This window comes from Abrus precatorius, unplaced genomic scaffold (genome assembly GCF_003935025.1).
Source record: "Abrus precatorius isolate BTA unplaced genomic scaffold, Abrus_2018 Scaffold8, whole genome shotgun sequence".
Lineage (NCBI taxonomy): Eukaryota > Viridiplantae > Streptophyta > Magnoliopsida > Fabales > Fabaceae > Abrus > Abrus precatorius.
The window spans coordinates 13200174-13225653 of NW_020874428.1; the positions used below are offsets into that span (position 1 = coordinate 13200174).

The 25480-nt window shown below is 36.3% G+C and overlaps 2 protein-coding genes across 2 annotated transcripts; one reads left to right on the forward strand and one right to left on the reverse strand.

Moving 5' to 3' along the window:
• Positions 1–1603: 1603 nt before the first annotated feature.
• Positions 1604–19974, reverse strand: LOC113874255 (uncharacterized acetyltransferase At3g50280-like). Its single transcript, XM_027512486.1, has 2 exons — positions 19963–19974; positions 1604–3011 (listed from the first exon to the last, which is right to left on the reverse strand). Exon 2 carries the CDS (start codon positions 2984–2986, stop codon positions 1604–1606), a length of 1383 nt encoding a protein of 460 aa, XP_027368287.1. The 5' UTR covers positions 2987–3011; positions 19963–19974.
• LOC113874256 lies at positions 6497–7048 on the forward strand. The gene has a single exon (XM_027512487.1). The coding sequence runs from the start codon at positions 6497–6499 to the stop codon at positions 7046–7048; it is 552 nt and encodes a 183-aa protein (XP_027368288.1).
• Positions 19975–25480: the final 5506 nt, after the last annotated feature.

The following is a 25480-nucleotide window of genomic DNA, read 5'->3' on the forward strand; positions in this document are numbered from 1 at the left end:
TAAAAAAAATATAAAAATACACTAAAATATAAACTTATCTGCGATAAATTTTAATGAACCAAATAAAAAAAATGCTTAGAATCTAATTTGAACAAAAAATTGTGCTTAAAACATTTTTTTTTTTCATTTTTACAAACTTAATGTACATGAGAATTTTTTTTATTTTTTATTGTCTATGTTGTTAAAAATATTTATGTAATATAAAAACATAAAAATTAATTAAAGATATAATAAAAATTTTAATTATTTGATTTAATAATTATTTTTAATATAATTTTTTTTCATACATACAGATAATTTTTTTTATGCTGGATGAAAAGCAAAAGTTACTAGTTTATATGAATAAAATAAATATAGATTATCTATTTGTGTTCTTTGAATGCGACTCTCTTTTTAACTTTAGAACGACATTGTATTCCTAAAAATTTAATGGAAAAAAAAGATATAATTTTAAATATAAATAATTCATTTTTACTATATTTTATCTTGATGAATAAAAATATACACATTCTTTCATGTATGAGAAGATGTACGAAAATATCATTATCCCATCACTTTAAGGAATACTTTTCTTAACGATGCTCATATCCAAAATTATTGTCAATGATCACATGAGATTCTTAACATTAAAGAAGTCAGTTATTTCAACATTAAAGGAGTCATTTGACTATGGTACTATCAAGCCTTGTCCTAAACATAAACAACGATGTCAATGGAAACAAACCTTTTTATTTTTTATTTTTTTTCTGAAATATGATAAAATTAAAAATAAATTATCAAAATAGAATTTTGGTTAAATATTTTTTCTGTACTGATGTTTGCTACATTTGAATATCGTCTATTACATATCTGACATTTATTTTTTATTATTAAAAAAATAAACTCAAAACCCTTCAGCACATGAACTCTCTCTCACAGTGCAGTTTTGTTTCGTTTTTCTAAATTTAAACACAACTTTAAAGATATGGCAGAAGTGGGTGAAGTTAAATATTTTACTTCAGATCATACACATTAATTGATCCACAAAGTTAAAGGCCATAGTTTTTTTGCATCTGTTTCTTACCCTTCCATATTCTTAATTCCAACATCTGAAATTTTATTTATTAAACTGATATCAACCATATTCAACTGAAAAGCATGAAAATAAAAAATAATATTAAACTTTAATTAATTTAATTTAGAATGTGACTATCATTTTATTAAAAAATGAATCATTTTTACCGTTATTCAAAAATACAGTTTAATTATTTTGTTAACATGTAAATATTTAAATTATTTCAATATTTATCATTTCTCTCTGTCCTGTCGCTACGCCCCTCAAAGTCTCGACGATTGGTCAAGGATATGAAATGATTATCATCATTTTTAAGGATTTATTTATCAACAATTGGCACTTCCCCCTTCGAAGAAGAGGAAAGAAAAATAACATTCTTGGAAGATCGCATCGATGGATCCTTAGCTTACAAAATGCTAACTGATAGCATTTTGCAAGGCATCTTATTTCTAAGAAGAACTGATAAAAAAACTCTTCAAACACAAATGCAACAGTTCAGAGTAAAAGTGAATTCATAATGTGTCAAAGCAAATCCAACACGTTACCAACTTAGGGCAAGGGATTGGACGCTGAAACTGCATTCATGAACTCCTCGTCTGATTCCAGGGCACTCATGTTTTCTGGGAAAAGGGACACTTCGAAATCTACGCTTCCCCCTCCTTCACGACCTGGGTATGCTAACACATGCCCATCAAATTTGATGGCATGCCCATTTCTAACGGCCACCACTTTCCCAATTCCAAATTCAATTTCATACGCATTGAACCTGGTCGAGCCACCCATGGTCACACTAGAGGTGTAAACTGACCAACTAAGTTGATATATCATAGGACGCTGCAACCACTGTTTGAGGTGTTGCTGCACAACTGTGTTGTTATAGTTTGCAACAGCCAAGTGCAATTTCCATGCTGCCCAACCCAGATTATTCTCAAGCAATTCCCCTGCTGTCGCTCCTACACCCACCCCATGAAATGCGTTTCCAAAGTATTCCGGAGACAGTGGTGGTTCCATTCTTGTTCGATTGGTTATAGCCAAGTTGAAAGATGTTGTCTTGTCATGCGGTATTCGGCGCGCACGAGTTATGGATCTCCAAATAAGTGCTGATAATGACTGGAATGAAGAGATTGTGCTGGTATTGGACTCTGCGTTCGCCTTTGCTTTCAGTTTCGCAATTGACTCTGCTGAAAAGTGGAATATTCTCTCTCTCACCAAGAGTGGTTCTTCTCTTCTAATAAACTCTTGGTGATGTTTGAAGGGAAGATTGATTAATGGATCACAACCCTCTGGAAACCAGCGTTTGAGAACGGGTTGGTGTGAAATTGGAATGTCATATTCATGCCCTTGAGCTTGAGCTTTAAAGATCTCAGACCAAGTATTCATGAAATTCCAAAAGGAAGGGCCATCGGCAACAGCATGGTTCATGGAACAACCTATGAAAACACCGTCCACGAGTTCAGTGACTTGGACGGACAACAAGGGAATGGTGTGACCATCATGGTTAAGTGCTTTTTGGTGATCAAATAATGATTGGACAATGGGTGGAACATCAACGGGGGAGAGGATATCAGATATGGTCATATCTAAAGTTGCATAGATGAATTTGGCTCCATCGCTGTTGGTACAATCAATGAAGATGGAATAAGAGGGAGGGTCTTGGGTTTTTCGGGTGACAAGGTGTCCAACCAAAGGATAGAAATGGAAGAGGGTCTGAGAAAGTGAGTGTTTGAGTTTATCCAACAGATTTTGGATAATAAAATCTTGGTTATCATCAACTGATGCGGTTTTCTTGAACAGCAACCCCCTCTGGATATATTGCATAGACAACATGGCAAGATCCCAGGGTGTTAAGTAGCATGTTTCATCTGAATCTTTGGTGGGCTTCTGCGGCTTGATGAAGCACTCGGAAACACGTTGAACGGCAGAGGTACTCATCTTCCAAATACTCACACAAACACACCTCAATTTTGTTTTCGGACATGGTCATTGTTACTCTGTTTATATAAATAAATAATAATTTTTAATACATGTGCTGTCACATAAATAAAAAATATTTAAAATTTTAGTGCATAATTTTTTATTGTGTATCGGTTTACACGTTAAATCATAGTTTTATCACCCTTAGTTTTGTAGTTAATTTCAAGTATTTAAATGCTTTTTAACTAAAATATTTATTATAATAAAAATTACAAAGATATGAAATTTTTAAATAAAATTTTATTATTATTAGTTATGTAACGCTCCGAGTTTTGTATTATTAATTAATCGTGTATTTATATATATATATATATATTGATATTTTTATTTTGTGGTGTGTTGATTGATTTTGATGGTAATATGGATGTAAGGATGTGCCTTAGTTTAATAGGAATGTGTGTGTGAATGCAGATATATGTAAATGTATGTAGATGCATGTGTGTGATTGGAATTTGGAATGGAAGATATAGGTTAAGTCCTGGTGCAGGGCATTCTCGCTGTAGCGAGAGGTCCCTGGAAGGAAGGCATGTAATTGTTGCCTTCTCGCTGTAGCGAGAAACGTCTCGCTGTAGCGACAGTTTAAGGTGCATTTTTGGGTGCAGTCTCACTGTAGCGAGATTCTGCAGAAACCAAAGTGCAATTTTCTCTGTTTTTTTTTGTGTTGTAGCGAGAGGGCGTGTCGTTGTAGCGAGAGTAACGCGACTAGAGGGGTATTTGAAGGGTTAGGGTTTGAGGAGAGGGTTATTTTTCATGATTTCTCTCTCTCTCCTTCACGATTCTCTCCACCCAGCCTATTCCGACCGTTTGGGACCCCTCCAAGACCGATTGGAAGCTAGATTGAGGATTGGGGAAGTGTTTGGAGCTCTTGGAGGTAAGTTCTATGGTTAGGGTTTCAGTTTTTGTCCCTCTCCTTCATTTTCTGAGGTTTCCCTAAGTTTCCTTGGGATTTTTGTGTGCTTTAGGGACGAAATCCGTGTGGGGAGGCGATTCCATCAACGTTTCGTGTCGGGTCTTCTTTTTTGAGGTAAGGGAGTACTTTACTCTAGTTATCTTTGTTAGGAATGAGTTTATTTGAATGAATATAGTAATGTGATAGAAATAGGAGATGAGGTTATGTGTATTGATGAATTGTATGAATTAGGTTTAGTCTGGAGGAGGCCGACCTCCGACATATTATATGAAATTGAGTGATGTGCTTGTGTTGGTTGCCATTGGATGCAAGGAAATGATGTGTGTATGATAGAAATGTGATTGTGAATAAGTTTAGCATGATGTATGACGATTGTGATGAAATGGTTGGTTGTAATATGAATGAAATTGCGTCGACATGCCCTTGATTGCAATTTGAATAATGTGAATGGTTGAAAATGAGTGTGGATGGCATGTTGAATGAATGATGATGTGTTTGGGTGTTGGAACTATGAATGGTTCAGAGATACACTAGGGGTGTGAAAGATGGGGGGCGGTAGTAATACCTTGGGGAAGAGAGGGTGGTGGTGACACCAACAGTGAGCGTGGGTGCACCACAGGCCACACACTCTCCTCCTGACTCGGCCTCTGACTGACACCTTTGCCTGGGGGGCTCAAGACCGAACATGTTATATCTATGGAGCGGGAGCTATTCGGGCGACTATCTATAGCATAACTGAGTAAGTCCCTGAGGTTGAGAGCATCAGGAATCTGTGATCACAGTGCCACAGGAAGCGTGACTACGTGCAGTGAGCGAACGTGTATTTATGTAAATGCATGTATTTGTAATTGGTTGTCGGTGCAGTGAGCGCACCTGCCTGTGATATCTGTGTGTGTCTTGAGTGAGATAGTTCAGGTGAATTTTATGCTTAATTGTGTGCTTATGCTAGAGTAGAGGACTCACCCTTATGCTTATTTCTCAGGTAACCAAGACGATCAGCACCGGGCCCCTTGAAGGAAGGATGACATTGCTATAGGACTTAGAAGTTTATTTTGAAATTGATGTATATTTTAGTCCAGTAGCAAGTTATGATACAAATTTGTAATCCTTCCTTATTAGGAACCATTTTATGAAATTGTGTTTCGAACTGCTATTTGAATGGAAACATTTGTTTTGTAAGGTTTTTACGAACTGTTTAATTAGAAAATTAACATATAAGGTGTTACAATTTGGTATCAGAGCAGTTTATCCAACCGGACTGCGGTAACAAGCTGAAGCGTCTAAGATAAGTGTTGATTGTTTTGATTACCTGATTAATAAATGTTGTAATTGATCTGATATGTTGGAATGTGTTTGTTGATTGTGAATAGCTAGAAAGAGCATGGCTAGTTGAGGTTGAGGTAGAGGTAGCGGTAGAGGAGCTCGGGATACCGAGGATCCTATGGAACGCATAGTTCAAATGCTGGAGGCCTTGATGCACAACCAAGGTGGAGAACCAGCAGAGTACAGAGGGTTGTCTGCCTTCACTAGGCATGACCCTTCAAAGTTTAAAGGAGGGTTTAATCCTGAAGGAGCCCAGAGGTGGGTGGCTGAAGTGGAGAAAGTATTCAATGCTATGGGGTGCCGTGGGAGCACAAGGTCCCTTATGCCACCTACTTGCTGTGTGGGGAGGCTGAAGATTGGTGGAGATTTGCTAGCCAGTCCTTGCCACAAGAAGATGGCTACATACAGTGGGAGACCTTCAAGACCGTTTTCTTGGGAAACTACTTTCCCCGGGACCTGAAAAAGCAGAAAGTCAGGGAGTTCCTTGAGCTAAGACAGGGGAGTATGACCGTGGGGGAGTATGCGGCAAAGTTTCAAGAGTTAATGAAGTATTGGCCCCACTACCAGCACGGGGATGGAGATGAAGACCTGTTTTCTCTATTTGAGCACGGGCTGAGGCCGGACATCAGAGCTGCAGTCAGTGTATTCCAACTGACAGACTTACCCACCTTGGTGAGTAAGAGCAGAATTTTCGAGGCCAACTGAGAGGGTAAAACTGTGGACACTAGGGGGAGTGGTCCAATGAGGCATGATAGAAGACCCCCTAGATTTTTGAAGGGACTGTATTCAGGCTCAAGCAAGTCTTACTTTAGAGGAAGTTCATCCCAAGAGAAGAGTAGCAGTGGGAGTGGTTCTGGCACTAGCTCATTCAGAGGGCCGATGAAGTATTTCCGGTGTGGAGGGCCACACATGCTGAGGGATTGTCCGCATCCAAGGACGAACTGTGGGAATTGTGGGAAGCTGGGGCATACCGCCAATGTGTGCTGGTCTCCAAAGAAGAGTGGCAGTACAAGCTCAGCTCAGAGACCTGAATCCAGAGGGAGTACTGGGCCGAGCACTGGCCGAAGCATTAAGGGCAGAGGCATCACAGTCAGAGGAGCTGATTCAAGGTAAATGTGTCATTAAGGGCAGACTACTCGATGTATTGTTTGACTTGGGGTGCTACGCATTCCTTTATTTCTGCGGATTGTGTGAAGAGTCTAGATTTGTATGTGACTGAATTGTCGTGTAACGTCATGGTGACTACCCCTATGGGTAAGCCGGTTGTGACGTCGTGGGTATGCTTAGGATGTGCAATCATGGTACATGGTAGGGAGTTTGAGGTAGACTTGATTTGTTTGCCTCTTTCTCAGTTAGATGTAATTTTGGGGATAGATTGGCTAGCCATCAACCATGTGTCATTGGACTGTAGAGAAAAGACATTGATCTTTGGTGCATCAATGTCAGAAGTTCCGAGACTTTTGAGCCATGGAGCATGGGAAAATACAGTGGAAGCTAAGGCCTTTATGGTCATGTTTTCAATGGAGGCCGAAAGTGCAATGGAACCAGAGTGTATACCGGTAGTGAAAGAGTTCCTGGAAGTGTTTCTAGAAGATGTTTCTGAGCTACCGCCTGAAAAAGAGATAGAGTTTGCTATTGATGTCATTCCGGGAGCAAGTCCGATTTCTGTGGCACCTTATAGGATGTCACTAGTGGAGTTGGCAGAGGTCAAGAAGCAAGTGGAGGACTTATTACGAAGAGGTTTGTGCTACCAAATGTGTCACCATGGGGAGCGCCAATATTATTAGTAAAGAAGAAGGACGGAAGTATAAGAATGTGTGTGGACTACCGGCAACTAAACAAGGTCACAATTAAGAACAAGTACCCACTGCCGAGGATTGATGATTTGATGGACCAGTTGAGGGGAGCTGCAGTGTTCTTGAAGATTGACTTGAGATCGAGATACCATCAGATTCAAGTGAAGGATAAGGATGTTCCTAAGACGGTGTTCAGGACGCGGTATGGTCACTATGAGTACTTGGTGATGCCGTTTGGAGTGACTAATGCGCCAGCGGTGTTCATGGACTACATGAACAGAATATTCCATGAGTTTTTGGATAAATTTGTGGTGGTATTCATCGACGACATCCTAATTTATTCTAAGACTCAGGAAGAGCATGCTGAACACCTAAGGACTGTTTTGCAAATTCTGAAGGAAAGACAGTTGTACGCAATGTTTTCCAAGTGTGAGTTTTGGTTAACAGAGATTCAGTTTTTGGGGCATGTAGTGTCAAAGGAAGGAATAAGAGTGGACCCTGCAAAGGTGGAAGCAGTAGTCGACTGGCCGAGACTGACGAATGTAACTGAGGTTTGTAGTTTTCTGGGGTTGGCAGGCTATTACAGAAAGTTTATTGAGGGGTTTTCTAAGATAGCTCTGCCCCTAACGAAGCTGACCCGCAAAGGGAAGGAGTTTAAATGGACCAAGGGGTGTGAGGCTAGCTTCTTGGAGCTGAAAATAAGGTTGACTTCAGCACCAGTGTTAGTTCTACCTGACCCGGAGTGGAAGTTTGATGTGTATTGTGATGCATCCGGGCATGGACTTGGGTGTGTCTTGATGCAGGATGGGCGAGTTGTTGTCTATGTCTCAAGACAGTTACGTCTGCACGAAGTCAACTATCTGACTCATGACTTGGAGTTAGCTGCAGTGGTGTTTACCCTCAAGGTGTGGAGACATTACCTCTATGGAGCGAGGTTCGAGGTGTTCAGTGACCACAAGAGCCTGAAGTATATGTTTGATCAGAGGGAATTGAACATGAGGCAAAGGAGGTGGATGGAATTTCTCAAGGACTACGACTTCACGTTGTCTTACCATCCCGGCAAGGCAAATGTGGTGGCTGATGCTTTGAGTAGAAAATCACTGCACGTGGTAGCGATGATGGTGAAGGAGATGGAGTTGATTGAGAAATTTCAGGATATGAATCTGGCTATAGAAGTGAGACCAAGGAGCTTGTATCTCGGGACGACGATGATTCATAATGACCTTCTAGTGTACGTCCAGGAAGCTCAGCAGGGAGATGTTTTCCTGCAAAACGTGATGAGGCAAAAGTGTGAAGGTAAAAACTTGGAGTTCCACTGTGATGAAAACGTAGTGATTAAGTTTTGAAACCGAGTGTGTATTCTCCAAGTGGACGAACTAAAGCAAATGATACTTGAGGAGGCACATAAGAGCAAGATGAGCTTTCACCCTGGTGCGACAAAAATGTATCAGAACCTCCAGAAGAGTTTTTGGTGGAATGGAATGAAGAGAGACGTGGCTGAATACGTAGTTAAATGTTTAACTTGCCAGAAAGTGAAGGTAGAACACCAGCGTCCACCTGGATTGATGCAACCATTGGAGATCCCTGAGTGGAAATGGGATAGCATTTCTATGGACTTTGTTTCTGGATTGCCGAGGACCAGAAACAACCATGATGCCATTTGGGTGGTAGTGGACCGGTTGACTAAGGCCGCGCACTTTCTTCCAATCAATATGAAGTACAAATTGGAACGACTTGCAGAATTGTATGTGAGGGAGAGAGTCAGGCTGCATGGAGTGCCGACTAGTGTAGTGTCGGATAGAGACTCGAGGTTTACCTCAAGATTTTGGGAGAGCCTACAGAGGGCGTTGGGCATTAAGTTGAAGCTCAGTTCAGCGTATCATCCGCAAACTGACGGCCAAACCGAGCAGACTATCCAGTCTCTAGAAGATTTGCTGAGAGCTTGTGTGCTCGAACAACAAGGGACTTAGGAGGAATGTTTACCATTAGTGGAGTTCACGTATAATAATAGTTATCACGCCAGTATTGGGATGACACCATCCGAGGCTTTGTATGGGCGAAGGTGCAGAACTCTATTATGTTGGTATGAGGACGGAGAGGCTATTCTATGTGCACCAGATATGATCCAGAAATAGAACGAACAGATCAAAATGATCAAAGAGAAAATGAAGGCTGCACAAGATAGGCAAGAGAGCTACTACGGTAAGAGGAGGAAACCCTTGGAGTTCCATGTGGGTGACCACGTATTTTTGAAGGTCTCACTTGTGACAGGAGTTGGGAGAGCTCTGAAATCTCGGAAGCTATCTCCTAAATTCATTGGGCCATTCGAAGTGCTGAGTAGGATTGGTCCTACAGCGTACCAGATAGCATTGCCTCCGAACCTCTCAAATCTACATCCGGTGTTCCATGTGTCACAACTCAGGCAATATGTGCCAGATCCTTCTCGTGTGATTAATCCTGACCCGATTCAAGTGAGAGAGGATTTGTCGTATAAGCTGTACCCAGTGAGGATTGCATATCATCGTATTAAGCAACTGAGGGGCAAAGAGATCTCATTGGTAAAGGTGATATGGAACTCAAGCGACGAAGGAGATGCCACATGCGAGACGAAGAGCCGGATGAGAAAGTTATATCCACTCTTGTTTATGTAGTTTGGTTGAATTTCGGGGACAAAATTCCTTAAAGGAGGGGAGAGTTGTAACGCCCCGAGTTTTGTATTATTAATTAATCGTGTATTTATATATATATATATATATATATATTGATATTTTTATTTTGTGGTGTGTTGATTGATTTTGATGGTGATATGGATGTAAGGATGTGCCTTAGTTTAATGGGAATGTGTGTGTGAATGCAGATATATGTAAATGTATGTAGACGCGTGTGTGTGATTGGAATTTGGAATGGAAGATATAGGTTAAGTCCTGGTGCAGGGCATTCTCGCTGTAGCGAGAGGTCCCTGGGAGGAAGGCATGTAATTGTTGCCTTCTCGCTGTAGCGAGAAACGTCTCGCTGTAGCGACAGAGCAACAGTTTAGGGTGCATTTCTGTGTGCAATCTCACTGTAGCGAGATTCTGCAGAAATCAGAGTGCAATTTTCTCTGTTTTTTTTTTTGCTGTAGCGAGAGGGCATGTCGTTGTAGCGAGAGTAACGCGACCAGAGGGGTATTTGAAGGGTTAGAGTTTGAGGAGAGGGTTATTTTTCATGATTTCTCTCTCTCTCCTTCACGATTCTCTCCACCCAGCCTATTCCGACCGTTTGGGACCCCTCCAAGACCGATTGGAAGCTAGATTAAGGATTGGGGAAGTGTTTGGAGCTCTTGGAGGTAAGTTCTATGGTTAGGGTTTCGGTTTTCGTCCCTCTCCTTCATTTTCTGAGGTTTCCCCTAAGTTTCCTTGGGATTTTTGTGTGCTTTAGGGACAAAATTCGTGTGGAGAGGCGATTCCATCAACGTTTCGTGTCGGGTCTTCGTTTTTGAGGTAAGGGGAATACTTTACTCTAGTTATCTTTGTTAGGAATGAGTTTATTTGAATGAATATAGTAATGTGATAGAAATAGGAGATGAGGTTATGTGTATTGATGAATTGTACGAATTGGGTTGAGTCCAGAGGTGTCCAACCTCCGGCATATTGTGTGAAATTGAGTGCTATGCTTGTGTTGGTCGCCATTGGATGCAAGGAAATGATGTGTGTATGATAGAAATGTGATTGTGAATAAGTTTAGCATGATGTATGACGATTGTGATGAAATAGTTGGTTGTAATATGAATGAAATTGTGTCGACATGCCCTTGATTGCAATTTGAATAATGTGAATGGTTGAAAATGAGTGTCGATGACATGTTGAATGAATGATGATGTGTTTGGGTGTTGGAACTATGAATGGTTCAGAGATACACTAGAGGTGTGGAAGATGGGGGCGGTAGTAATACCTTGGGGAAGAGAGGGTGGTGGTGACACCAACAGTAAGCGTGGGTGTACCATAGGCCACACACTCTCCTTCTGACTTGGCGTCTGACTAACACCTTTGCCTGGGGGGCTCAAGACCGAACATGTTATATCCGTGGAGCGAGAGCTATTTGGGCGACCATCTATAGCATAACTGAGTAAGTCCCTGAGGTTGAGGGCATCAGGAATCTGTGATCACAGTGCCATAAGGAGCGTGGCTACGTGCAGTGAGTGCACGTGTGTTTGTGTAAATGCATGTATTTGTAATTGGTTGTCAGTGCAGTGAGCGCACCTGCCTGTGATATTTTTGTGTGTGTGTGCCTGTGGAACATGGGGGCGGTAGTAATACCTTGGGGAAGAGAGGGTGGTGGTGACACCAACAGTAAGCGTGGGTGTACCATAGGCCACACACTCTCCTTCTGACTTGGCGTCTGACTAACACCTTTGCCTGGGGGGCTCAAGACCGAACATGTTATATCCGTGGAGCAAGAGCTATTCGGGCGACCATCTATAGCATAACTGAGTAAGTCCCTTTCTGGTCGCGACACTCTCGCTACAACGAAAAATTCTCGCTGCAACGACACCCTCTCTCGCTACAGCGAAAATCTCAGAAGGAATTGCTTTCTGATTTTTGCAAAATCTCACTACAGCGAGAATGTACTCAGAAATGCACCATAAACTGTCGCTTTGTCGCTACAGTAAGGGACTTCTCGCTGTAGCGAGAAGGCGACAGTTTCACGCCTTCCTCCTAGGGCCTTATCGCTATAGTAAGAATGCCCCAGTAATACAACCTTAATCTATTTTTCAACCCAATCCAATCATATACAATATAGTTATACGCATATATAAGCATTTATATACACCAGCATTTAAAGTTCATCGCTCAAGTGCAACTCCAATATCCATTCACATCATACATATATATATATATATATATATATATATATATATATCATTCGACCATGAATGAATTGTTTTAGAAAAAAAAAAGCATCGTCCATGTGGAGAATAGCTGGTTAAGGTCACAGATACCACTCTAAACTAATTTAGTAAATACTTTAAAAAAAATATTTTCATCCAAAACCTACGTAAAATAATTAATTCTAAAAGTTGATATTAATATTTAAAAAATGATAAATAAATTTCATATATCTAAAGTTACACGATGAAAGATTAATAAATAATATTTTTATTAAATTTATATCATTTAATCTAATAAATATATAAAATTTATGACATTTTAAATTATTTAATAAAAGATTATTATACATAATTTAGTATTATCATTTTTAAATATATGTTAAAATTTTGATAAAATAATATTATCCTAATTTAAATTATTTTTAAGATGTTTTTTAAAGAATTATAATTTTGTCATAATATTATTATTTTTCTCATTTATTTTTAATGAATAAACTAATGAAAATATAAATTGGGTGTGCAACACAAGGTCTAAAAATAATGAAGATAAAAATAAATATCGGTACTTATTTCGAATTTGAAAGAGAGAGTAGCAGTCATGAACACGTTATTGCACTTCAAGTCATACCCGGGCGACAACTCTTTCTTTCAATGGTACGAAGTTTGTGTTAAATATTTCATAGCTTGTTTGACTTAGTTTTATTTTTTAATTTTTAAAAATTATATTTTAAAAAAAAATTACACAATTATTTTTACAAAAAAATAAAATAAAATGTGTTTGATAGTTTATTTTCTAAAACTGTTTTTTAAAATAAAAAAAGTAATTTGTTGAATAAATTTGTTTTTAAAAACAAATTTTAAAAACTAAAAAATGTGTTTGATTTTATTTATTTTTTATTTAGTATTTTAAATTAAATGAATATATATATTTGATATTTAATTTTAATATTTTTTATTTACCTAAATATATTTTTGATATTTAAAATAAATAATTGAATTAAAAATTAAAATACAAAAATTTCATATTAAATTAAAGTAATACCAATAAAATAAAGAGTTTCATACATTATAAAAATTAAAAAATAAATTAATATTAAACTAAAAAATAATGATTAATTTTAATATTAAAATAATTTTTAATAAAAATATAAATAATATAAATAAGTAATATTACAGATAAAACAATAAATAATATTGATATAATAAAATAAGTGAATATATATATTAAGAATAAATCTTGCAATGTATATATAACTATTTATAAATGTATAATGTATAAACTAATACTAATTAGTTGTTATATTATACCCACATTTGATTTGTAATATGATCCCTAAATGTTATCATTTCTGTTGCATCTTCATCAGATAATCAGACTAAATTACCATTATTGGAGCTAGTTTATTCCATGCAAAAACTTTTATTTTTATGTTCAATTCCCATAGGATTCATTTCTTCCTATAACTTAAATAAATCATCATTCAAATTCCACATCCATGTGTAATTATGAATAGCACAACATGTCGTTACTATGAGTAGTTGCCTAAAAGGTTTATATGAATGCATCAACTTCAAAATATGAAACTTGTTTTTCAAGATTGCAAAGCAGCGCTCAATTGTCATTCTCAAAGAAAAGTGTTTATAGTTGAATAACTTTGTAAGACTCGTTGGTTGCCTGGCTTAGCCTTTATATTCTTGTGCATGATACATTTTTCTCCCGTAAGAGGAAAGAAAACCTCCTGTACATGGATAGTCAAAATCAACAAGATAGAATAAACATATATCACATAAAATATATATTTATGAATATTTTTTCGTCAATTAAAAATAGTTGAGTTATAAGTACCCGTTTTTAGATGGTCATGAAAAATTTGCATTTAGATTGGTAGGTGGTATCCAAATTTTTTTTTTGAATCATGTGCACTTCCTTCCCATCCCAAATACACGAATGTAATTATCATATTAAAATCACAAGCACACATAACATTGTGTGATAGTTGTCTTTCTATCTCTACATGCAATTTATTTTTTAGTAGGAACCTATGCACTTATATAAGTGCCATTAATTGTACCTATGCAGTTCTATAATGATAGTCCAAAATAAAAACTTAAAACAAAGTAGAATAAAAAAATAAAATGAGAAATGATTAAAATAATAAATAAGCATTACATACATACCTTCAACCAAGGATAATATTTTGACTCATTTCTAATCTTACTAGGCAATTCTATAGATTCTTGTTTTATCAGCTCTTTTCTCAACAAGCACACTACTATTAATACTACACTGTTTTTGAAAGCAATATGCAGCAATCTTATGGTGAACATTCTGACTAATTATAAATAAAAACATACCACTTTCTCTTCAAGAAGAACATTCCTTGAGCCACTTAAGTAATTCTTTGCCCTCAATTCATCACAAAACTTAACAAAACAGTCTTTCTTTATTCTAAGTAACTCGAAGCAAGTTACTCCAAATCTATTTAATAACTCTTGAATATAATCATGACCACTCAATGTAGATATTTGAACCTTTCTTTTGTTTAAAAATTTATGATCATAAGCACAAAGCATGTTAACTAAAAGAAACCAAGCTAACTCATTATCACTTGAATTAGAAGAATCATTATCACTTTTATCAATATCCATTATGATTATAACTTGTCATATAATTCTACAAAACAAATATATTGATAAAAAAAGATATTCAATGAAAATTATTCAAATAAAAGTGCAATAACATAACATAAAATTCAAAGTAGTTCATAAAAGCACACAAGTAAATGTTCACCACAAATTAGAAACATAATCATATAAATAATAAACAAAGATACTAAAAATATGTCTAAAGTTTTATCCTTAAATCCTAAATAACCATACTTGTTCCCTATTAGTAGACGTAGCAAGAAACATTTCCCTCCAATCAGACTTTCTAAATTTTTTTAAGGCTTTTACATAAATGTCATATGGTATACCTTCAATCTCTTTGAGGGCAGCCACACACTTAGTAATAGAATGATCTAGTGTAACAAGTGAAGAAGTACTCTCCATACTCCTAGCCTTATACTTCTCAGCTTTTGCCTTAGATGCTTCAGTCCATGCTGCAAGTGTCTCTCCCATTTGTAATGTCCTAGACTTGTTCTCTTTTACTTGAATTGTGCATTTTCCACTACGTGAGATGCGCTCTACTTCTACTGTGTCATCATCTAAGCTATCACTCCTACAATCGAGGTATTGATTTTCAAGCTCATTTTCTTCATCTATATTTGGTGGATCTTGGATAGATGAATGATGAAGTACTCTAGTTACAGTTCTTCTGTTGAATATCATTCCCAGTAACTTATAATGGTCATATCCTTTCTTTTGAAATTGAGTAGCTTTATCATGTACCTAAAATAATATAAGCATATAATCAATACATTATTAATTATTGAATACTAAATTAAATAAAAAACAAAAATATAATTAAATTAAATCATACCCGTAGATATTTTGCCATACTTCTTCACTTGCAGTGATAGTGTTGGATTCTACATTCTATCTAAATCCAATTTTTTGCAAAAATAGAGAAAATTTACGATAAGTAGCTCGTTTCCTATGCATCTTTGCTTTTAATTGTTCTATTTTATATGAACAATTTGTTATGGAATTTATACCAACACAACAAAATGCAAGCGTGAGCTTATATAATTGACAACTTCATTAATGAAATATAAATGAATATAGATAAGATTATTTAAACAGCTTATAACATTCAGCACACAACAGTACACAGCTTCAATAAAACAATGCAGCATGTCCAACCCATTCCCAGCCCATCTAATGCAAATACAACAATTCAGCTTTTTATCTAGTTTCACTACGCCAAAAACGAGATCTAAGAGCGATTCCGCTTGAATTAAGAGAGCGATTAGCGGTGCTTTAAAATCACGTGTCATCCAATGTCTTCATTTTCGGAGAGTCGTTATTTAACCGCTCTCAAATGTATATTTTGGAGAGCAGTTACGCGGTTAACCGCTCTCAGAAATTCACTAAAGAGAGCGGTTAAGCGCATAACTGCTCTACAAAATATAGTACTTTGGAGAGTGGTTAAGATCGAACCGCTCTCAGAAGTTAGACTAAAGAGAGCGGTTGACAGCTTAACCGCTCTCTTATTTCAAACTTATGAGAGCGGTTAAACATAAACCGCTCTTAGAAGTATATTTTGGAGAGCGGTTAAAGGAGAACCACTCTCCAAAGTGAACTTCTAAGAGCAGTTCATATTTAACTACTCTCTTAAGTGTTATTATGAGAGTGGTTATTTTATGAACCGCTCTCAGAATTGGACTTTGCAAAGCTATTCTTTGTGAACTGCTCTCTAAAGTTAAGAAATATTTTTAAATATTTTAATAAAACTGGCTTAAAACATTTTTTTTAGCATACCTGGTAAATAATACAGTATTCAGAACCAATTCAAACAGAATATAAACTTCAAACAGAGCCTGATATACTAGAATTTCAGAGCAATTGCACATTGTATTATTCAATTACAATTCACATGTATAGATTACAATCAATCAGAGTCTCATATTTACACATTGCAGCCTTGAAAGAAAATTGTCTAAATATTGTGAAAGAACACTAATAATTTATTGTGCTTAATGTTTCCTTTAAATATCTATGGTACAGATATGAACACCACTCCTTTGCAATTGAAAAATTTTGTTGTCAGGAAAAGTTAGCATCTGCACCTCTGGAAAGTAATAAAATACAAGGACAGGAAAAACAAAACTTAATTAGTTAAGTGAAATAATAAGCATATGGCAAACAAATTGGAATGTGTAAGATTATTACATTTACTGGGATTACAGTTTGTCCATGGTGCAAAGCATCCCCAATGAATAGACACATAATATCCACAATCATCATTATTTGTTTGCTTAGGACACTGTGTGGAAGATAAAAATCAAATAAAATAGCATTAACTAAGAATGATATATAGTACAATTATAATTTAGGTGAAAATTAAAAACATGAGATATGATATAGTCTTACCTGTACAATGACCGATTTTGTTTGACTCATCTTTGTACTAGAGGGCTGCACTCCCCTCTCTGCTCTATACGTGACAAGAGCACTAAGAGTCGTTAACCAAAGAAATTAGATACATTTGAACCACTTAACATTAATCATAGTTTGTTGACATAAATGAATGCTTACTTATTAAATAAGTTCTGCATGTGTGTTCTCATCTTTAGCTGCTTGCGTAGAGGGTCCATGTAATAGATAGTCTCATCAGCAGTATTGATGGCAACCAAGACCCAATGTTGCCTACCACGAGTATAAATATCATTTTAAGATTACTAAGTTTAAAAGTTATATGTTAAATTATAAAACATAAAGCAGAGTCTCAATGAGATTGACTTACCCAACATTATAAGGTGCAAAAATCAAGCGATCTTCACCCATATGACACTTCAACATTTCAGCTATATGTTGATGTGGGTTCGGATTGAGCGCTTCGTCCATTTCATACAGAGATATAAAAGAGAATCTATTTGTCATTGTCCCATGCAAATAAGCTTCACACAAATATCTTGTTTTTCAAAAGTAGAATTGAACATTATTAAATAAAGGTTATAAAAGTTATAAATTGACTATGAATTATATAATTTGAAAATACAAGTACCGTATGTAAAGGTTAATGCTAGAGGCACTCAACCAATGTCAACGTATCATCTCTATGATGTTTTCCTTCCCCACAATGTCACAAAACTCTTTACCTCAGTGCTCACTTGTCAGTTGAAATGTAGCTGTATCAATGGGTTGATCACTTCTCACAAACAACTTCATTATATCCAAGCATGCAGCACCTTGGGCTTCTGCCAACTTCAGAATCTCTGATGACACACAACCAGTGCTACCTTTATTACATGGACCAGCAATGGACTCTTTTGAGTAGCCTATCTCTTTCCCTAACCTTTTACCTGATGAAGGGGCAACCTGAAAAGAGCAAACCTTTTAATTGTAACATCTAGCAACAGCAACTATAAAGAAACACGTTTACATACCTTGGGTCTTAAAGTGATTAGGGACAATGGCCAAGCAATATAAGTACCAATGGCATCTCTCAGGGAATACAGGTTTGCTTGGTCATTTGGGACAGGCAGTGCAGAGTCCTCCTCATGTCGTTGCACAACCTCTACAGAAACCTTACCATGCTCTAGAGGAAAAGCCATATTATGTCAGGAGTCCCCAGCCACTGTATGATATACTCTACCTCTTGCAACCAAGCGAAAAGGTTTGTTCAAGTATAGCATACAGTCATTATCACCCTATATTTTGATCGTTTGTTATATTACGAAAAAATTAAATCAAAAGCATTAAACATTAAAAGGTAAATGATTATTTACTGTAGTTTAAATACCTCTGGAATCTCAACAGATGCAATTGGTGTGCAACTGCATCTATGGCTGGCAGAAGGTGCATCTATAGGCGTTTGGGGACCAATATCCACCATCGGTTGCATTTGAGGAGCAATATTGAAAGGGGATGGCATACATGGTAGTGGGGAATGAGTGGGGTTGAATGGCATCTGACCTGACATGAATGGGGGTAGTCCCTAACACCCTGTCAACTGTGTCACTACATTGGTCAAATGCGCTACCCAATGCTTCATGTTTTGCCACTCGACAGATGAAGGATGTGGACATGTAGCTGGCCCAAATGCAAATTTTTGGGTCACCCCAAAACCTACAGCCCTCACGCGACCTTGGATGCTCTCTTACACCAAGTGCTTGAGAGAGTATGTCATTTTTGGCTGTTGATTCAATCTCAGCGTCTGGAGTGACCTGTGAAAGGGTTCCCTACAATAAACATAACAAAAAACCATTAGGTCATTAAAGGAGAATTCAAAATAAAACTTAACGTATTTGAAAATACTAACACATTAGTATTAAGTACTTACAAATTCATTGACCATTTTTTTAACTCCTTCGTCATCAATGCTACCTTGTTTATTTACCCTAGCAGCTTTCCAAAGGATATGTCGAGGTACTGAGGTCAAATTAGACGCAAATGTAGCAATCTACACAAAATTTCAAGGCCAAATGCCGTCGTTAATAAGTTTAACATAAGATAACACATTAGCATCACATTGTTACATAAGACACAAATATACATATCAACTCTTGCTCTAACTGAGCATATCCCTTAGCTGACCTCCTATATCTGTACGACATTTCTTTTGCCCTTTGTGCATTTGCCTCATTTTCTTTCTGAAATTAGGCATTCAGAAACGTACCAAATCAATACCTATTTGTGACTATGAAATTTTCATCTCTAAATCCGTCATATACTTCTATGCCATTATCCTACAATAACTTTAAATCTTCAATTAAAGGAGACAAGTAGACATCAATGTCATTTTCAGGTTGTTTAGGACAAGAGATTAACAAAGAAAGCATCATATATTTTCGCTTCATGCAAAGTCATAGAGGTAGGTTATACATTATTAAGATCACGGGCCATGTACTATGGGTGCTACTTTGCATGCCATGTGGATTTATTCCATCGGTTGCTAATGCAAAACGTATATTCCTTGTTTCAGTTGCAAACTCTTCATGGTCATCGTCAAATTTTTCCACTACGGAGAATCTGCTGGATGCCTAAGCTTTCCATATCTAATTCGGCCTTTAGCATGCCAAGTCATTTGCTTTGCATTTTTTGCACTGCGAAAAAGACGTCTTCACCTCGGTATTAGTGAAAAATACCACACGACCTTCGCAAGTGTTGTGTCTTTCTTTAGGTATCGTGATACATTATACTTTGGACATTTCCTTAATGATGCATACTCATTTCGGAACAAAATGCAGTCATTAGGACAAGCATGTATCTTTTCATGGGTCAATCCAATGGAAGCAAGTACTTGTTTAGCCTCATATGTTCTCTTCGGTAGCACATTATCCTCCGGCAGTATCTCATGTAATAAACTTAGCAGCTCTGTGAAGCTCTTATCAGTCCATCCATTCGAGGCTTTTAAGTTATAAAGCTTTAAAACAGAACTCAATCTTGTGAACTCTGTACATGCATTATATAATGGTGTTTCTGCATCATCTTTCAGCCTCTCAAACATCTTTGGACAATATCTAAGATCTTCTTCAACAACATTTGGAATTTGTTCAGCATGATCACTCTTATTTGTTCTAAATGTCTCTGAGTAATTGACACTTGATTCCATGTTAGTTGATGTACTTTCACCTTGTATCTCACCGTGTTTTGTCCAACAAGCATATTTTTCATCTATCCCATTGCACATTAGATGTTCTTCCAATTCTTCCGCATTTACTTGTAACATATTCAAATAACACCAACAAGGACAGAGAATAAGGTTGACATCAGCTGCATTCTTAATCGCAAATCTAATAAACTCTTTGACTCTTTCTTCGTATTCTTCACTTAAATGATTAGCTACCATCCAACTTCGATCCATATTTGCTCTAACTACAGTTACGATCATTATAAATGTGAATGTCTTATTAACTCTCACATGGTAGGGCCCTATCCCATTTGAGAACAAACTTTTTCCAACCTTAATTAACAAATGTTACTTAAATGTTGTATTTTTTACTTGATAAAACTTGGCCAGCAATTTGCATTAGTCTCCTAGTACACAAATTGAAATATATGATATGATTTACCTCAATCAAGCATGCACCAAGAGACAATGAAAAATGTTTCAAACTCAAATTTTGTTAAGTATTAAATACAACATTATGAGAAGCAAATGCTAACAAATTAATGAATAAGTTTGTTCACAAACTATCCAACTTGGACAATTTGAGATTGAAAATAATGATTTATTAAACATTATTTTCAATCTTAAACAGGAGACTATGGTTTCACTTAATTTTACATTTGAGATCATAACCTACAAAGTTTAATCACTAACAATATTCATGCATTCATCATATTCTACAATACAACATCAAATTCATTCATACACAGAGGAAATATACATTTCGGGGGCAAAACAAACAAGAGTATAAAAATTTTAAAAATCCTAATATCATAAGTTAACAAACACAACAACATGCTCTTGCATTATAAATAACTAGTGTCCTAATATCATGTTCAACAAATTCTAAAAAACCATTCCAACAACATTTTAGAGGTTAACAAACTAAGATTCAACCTGCCCATATTAACTTTTACAATATACAAAGTAATTTCATGCTCTTTTTTCACGCGGCAGCAATGGCCAACATGTTAAAAATATTCATTTCATACAAATTATAAACACAACAGCATGCACTAACCTAGAATTAAGAAAGGAGTGCAAATTTGTCGCAATTCAGCTAGAACCAGAAATGGAGGAGACATTGTTACTGTTCAACGTCAAAAACAGAGGTACGTATCAGTGAATAGAGAGAATGAGAGAGTGCGAATCTCTAAACATGGCCAGAAAACAAAGAAACCATTATGAATATACCTTCAATTTGCGATTGCGATGTCAGGTGTGCTTGTTCCTCTACAAAAATTTCTCAAAGAACACTGAACAGAGAGAATTTTGAAGTACAGACTTGGCGGGGCGACAAGAATAACCAGATTAGGGTTTTAAAAATACAACATCTAAGAGCGGTTATTAGGGTTTTAAAAATACAACATCTAAAAGCGGTTATTTCATAACCGCTCTCTAATATGGACTTCTGAGAGCGGTTCATTTGGAACCTCTCTCTAATATATACTTCTTAGAGTGGTTATTTAACAACCGCTCTCAAAAGTATATATTAGTGAGCAGTTCCAAATGAACCGCTCTTAGAAGTCCATATTAGAGAGCGGTTCCAATTGAACCACTCTCAAAAGTCCATATTAGACAGCAGTTCTTATGGAACCGCTCTAAGAAGTATATATTAGAGAGCGGTTATAGCGAAACCGCTCTCTTAGTGTTTTATACAAAGCAGTTATTACTAACTGCTATCTAAGTAGGTGCTCCAAAAGCCAATTTCTGGCATAGTGTTTCACAGCCTAAGTAATTCAGAGGAACTGTTCTGGTCTGGGAATGACCCATTTCGGTATCTGGATCCAGACATAGCACAGCTCAATGTCCTAGGCAGCTCTAGGATGATAATGATAAATGTGATGTAGTACAGCTAAATTAGCATAATACAGCAGAATTAAATCTATTCTCAACCTCAGCGATATAACAATATATATTTTCATCCAATATTAACAGCACAACAAGTTTTTATCTTCAATTTCAACAATTTTAGCTAGACATGTTATTTCACCCAGCTTCAACAACTCAGCTATATACATATTCTAACAGTAACACCAAACATTTCAATACATAATACCCAATCAAATTAAATAGCTCAAAATACTAATTAAATATTCCAGCATATATCAACACTCTTGGCTCATATATCACTGCATTCTAGCATATTATATTCCATCATGGTTTTCTAAACAATCATTAGACAACAGAGAAATCTACTTAACTACATACACTCTGGGTTTTAGCCCAAAGTTAACTCATACAGTCCATTATTATCCACTAAAATGAAATATTTATATAGACATCACGGCCTCAACTAAATGAACTGGATCAAATCAAACAAGCTCCCCTTACCTGGAATAAGTTCCAAGATAGTGCTCATAATGGGTTCCATAGGGAGTGATCGACCGTTTGGGTGTGGAATACAACTTGAACGGTTCATATCTACTCAAAATAACCCAATTTTAGTCCCTTGAGAAAGAGAGAGAAGAAACAAGATAAAAACTAAAAACTGAGAGAACTAAAATCTCGATAAGGTAGAAGATCTCGCTTTGATCGGAGAGAAACTCGACTTCAAGAAAGTTTTCTCTAAGAATAATAGGAGAGAGAACAAAGAGAAAATAAGAGAGAAAAGTTGTCTAGTGAGAAAATGAAGTTTCTGGGCACTGAGGCTCCTTAAATACCCTTCCAGCCTGCGCGTTCTCGCTTAAGCGAACTACTTCTCACTTGAGCAAGCTCTGCTCTCACCTGGGCGAGCCAACCCTCGCTTGGGCGAGAAAACCAGACAGTAAAATCTTTTAAATTTTTGATATTCTCGCTTGAGCGAGCTACATCTCGCCTAGGCGAGCAGCATTCTCGCTTGGGCGAGATTGCGTCCAGAGAACTACCTATTACTCCGGCGACACCTCGCTTGAGCGAGGTCACCTCTCGCTTGAGCAAGATTCCTTCTCATGTGGGCAAGGTTTCAGTTGAAGCAATCATATCTACTCTCGCTTAAGCGAGACTAATCTCATTTAAGCGAGATAACCTGCACCCAGACTCCAAAATTTCTCTCTCGAGTGAAATACTAATAATTCTTAATCGTACTTTCTAAATTATCCAAACACTCAACACATTTAACAATCATTCTTCCATTCATACTGCACTCTCATATATTAACATCATTATACAGCATAACAACTGCTCTGCTCCTTATCCGGCAATCACACAACCTTTATATTTCACATTCCAACATATAAACAATTCATATAGTTCAAGTCTACACGACTTTAATCAATAGGCACAATAATAAATACATATAATTACACTAATCTGACATAAACATTAATGTGTAGAGAACAAAAAGAAAAATACAAGAACATTGAGAGTATTTAGAAAAAAATTTGGTTTGGGGACACGGTGAAAATAGTAGGAAAAATAAAAAAATAAATTTATAGACCATAGTCTTTCAAAAAAGAATAGCAATAAGTGTGAAAATATTTCATGTCCAAAAGAATGGAGATGACCAGTTAACTGGGTGTGAAGACAATAGAGAAGTTCATTTTTGTGAGCATGCAAGTGAAACCAATAGTCTTCAGTTTGAAAGAAGTTGGCAACAAGCCCCCATATCATGTGTCCACTCATCATTCAAAGAAAAGGAATACATAAACACAACATATATACATAAGCTACCAGAATTAACAATATCTTCAATAATAAACATATGATTCAAAATATCAAATGACAGACTATTGAATTCATCCTTTAGATTCAAAGAAGAGATGCAGAATAACTTTGACAATCAAATAGTCAGTTACAAATAAAGAGAAATACTTGAATGTACCACATATGGATTGCATCTGTATTAATTTATTTTACTGAATGTGATCAGAAAATAACTAGATGTAAGACAACACTAACAAACTATAACCAATGCAACATCTCAAAAAATGAAACTATTTCATTTTTTTTTTTATAAAACATCCAATCATGGAATTTGAAGGTAAAAGACCACTCAAGGGATTATTTCATCACTTCTCCCACAAAGATGGATGAGTTTGGCATTGGAAATTAAATCATCAACTTACTCCAAATGTAAGAAAATTCACAAATAAGTAATAACCTACTACAAAATATTAATCCAAGATTCTATCATCTATGTATAAAAAAAAATAGCAATTTCTATTTTATAGTACGAATGAATATCGGGATGTCCATTAAGAAATGTAAAAAAGTACAAGTCATGTGGGTCATTGTACTCAATCCTTCGTTACGTACTACACTTAAATATTTCTATTATATTCAATTCAAGTACTATAAATCTAAGGCAACCTACAACCGTGTCCCAGCCTCTCAGCTTCATCAATCATTTTTGCTCCTTCCTACTATTTTAAAAGATCAAATTCTATTAACATCATACTCAAAGCAACCAAATAGCCATCAAACATCTGTAATTTTTTCCCACCTTAAAAAAATATAAACATCTAATATAATTCACATAATAAATGACAACTACTAGAATTCTCAATAAACCTAAATTAAAACACACAAACATAGATTCAGACTTATTAATCATATTATTCTAGAAAAAGGGAATGATGAATCCATATTTTACTAGTATTTTACAATAGTTTTTAGTGCAATTAATAAAGAAAACATGCTAGAAATAGTAGAAAACCCTTAAAAAATTAATAAAATGTTGTATGTCACTTTTAAACATAGTTATTTTAAAATTCATTGATTTTCTATGTAAAAAGTGACATTTCAAGTATGCCTTTGTAGGGAATTCTGAGCTAAGTTCATGAGGATTGGATGATCAAAGGAAAAATAGAAGAAAAGTAGCAAAATTTGGAGGAAAGAAGTTAATAATTGAAGAACAGCCTCTGAGTGATCACTTTCGCTGGTGAAAGTGATCACTCCAGAACCATAAAATGGAGAAGAGCTTCTGCGTAATCACTTTTTCTGGAAAAAGTGAGCGTTCCAGAGAGTCCTCCAAGAAAGCAGCTTCTGCGTGTTCACTATTTCTAGCAGAAGTGAACACGCGCATGACATTAGCAAAGGAAGCTTCTGCATAGCTACTATTTTCAACAAAAGTGAACACTTTGAAGTGCGCGTGGCTACTATCACCAGCAAAAGTGAACACGCGCAAGTGGAAATGAAGAATTAGCCTCTGCGTGATTACTATTGCTGGAAAAAGTGATCACGCCAGCAGAGCGGGAATTCTATAAAAGGCAGTTAGCTCAGGAATTTTGAGATTTTTGTCATTTTTTCATTTTACATTTGTTTTTGTTATTGAGAGAGTCAGAGAGGGAGATTGAGGACG

Coding starts and splice junctions, on each gene's coding strand:
- LOC113874255 (XM_027512486.1), bottom strand. CDS start 2,986: ATGAGTACCTCTGCCGTTCAACGTGTTTCCGAGTGCTTCATCAAGCCG.
- LOC113874256 (XM_027512487.1), top strand. CDS start 6,497: ATGGTGACTACCCCTATGGGTAAGCCGGTTGTGACGTCGTGGGTATGC.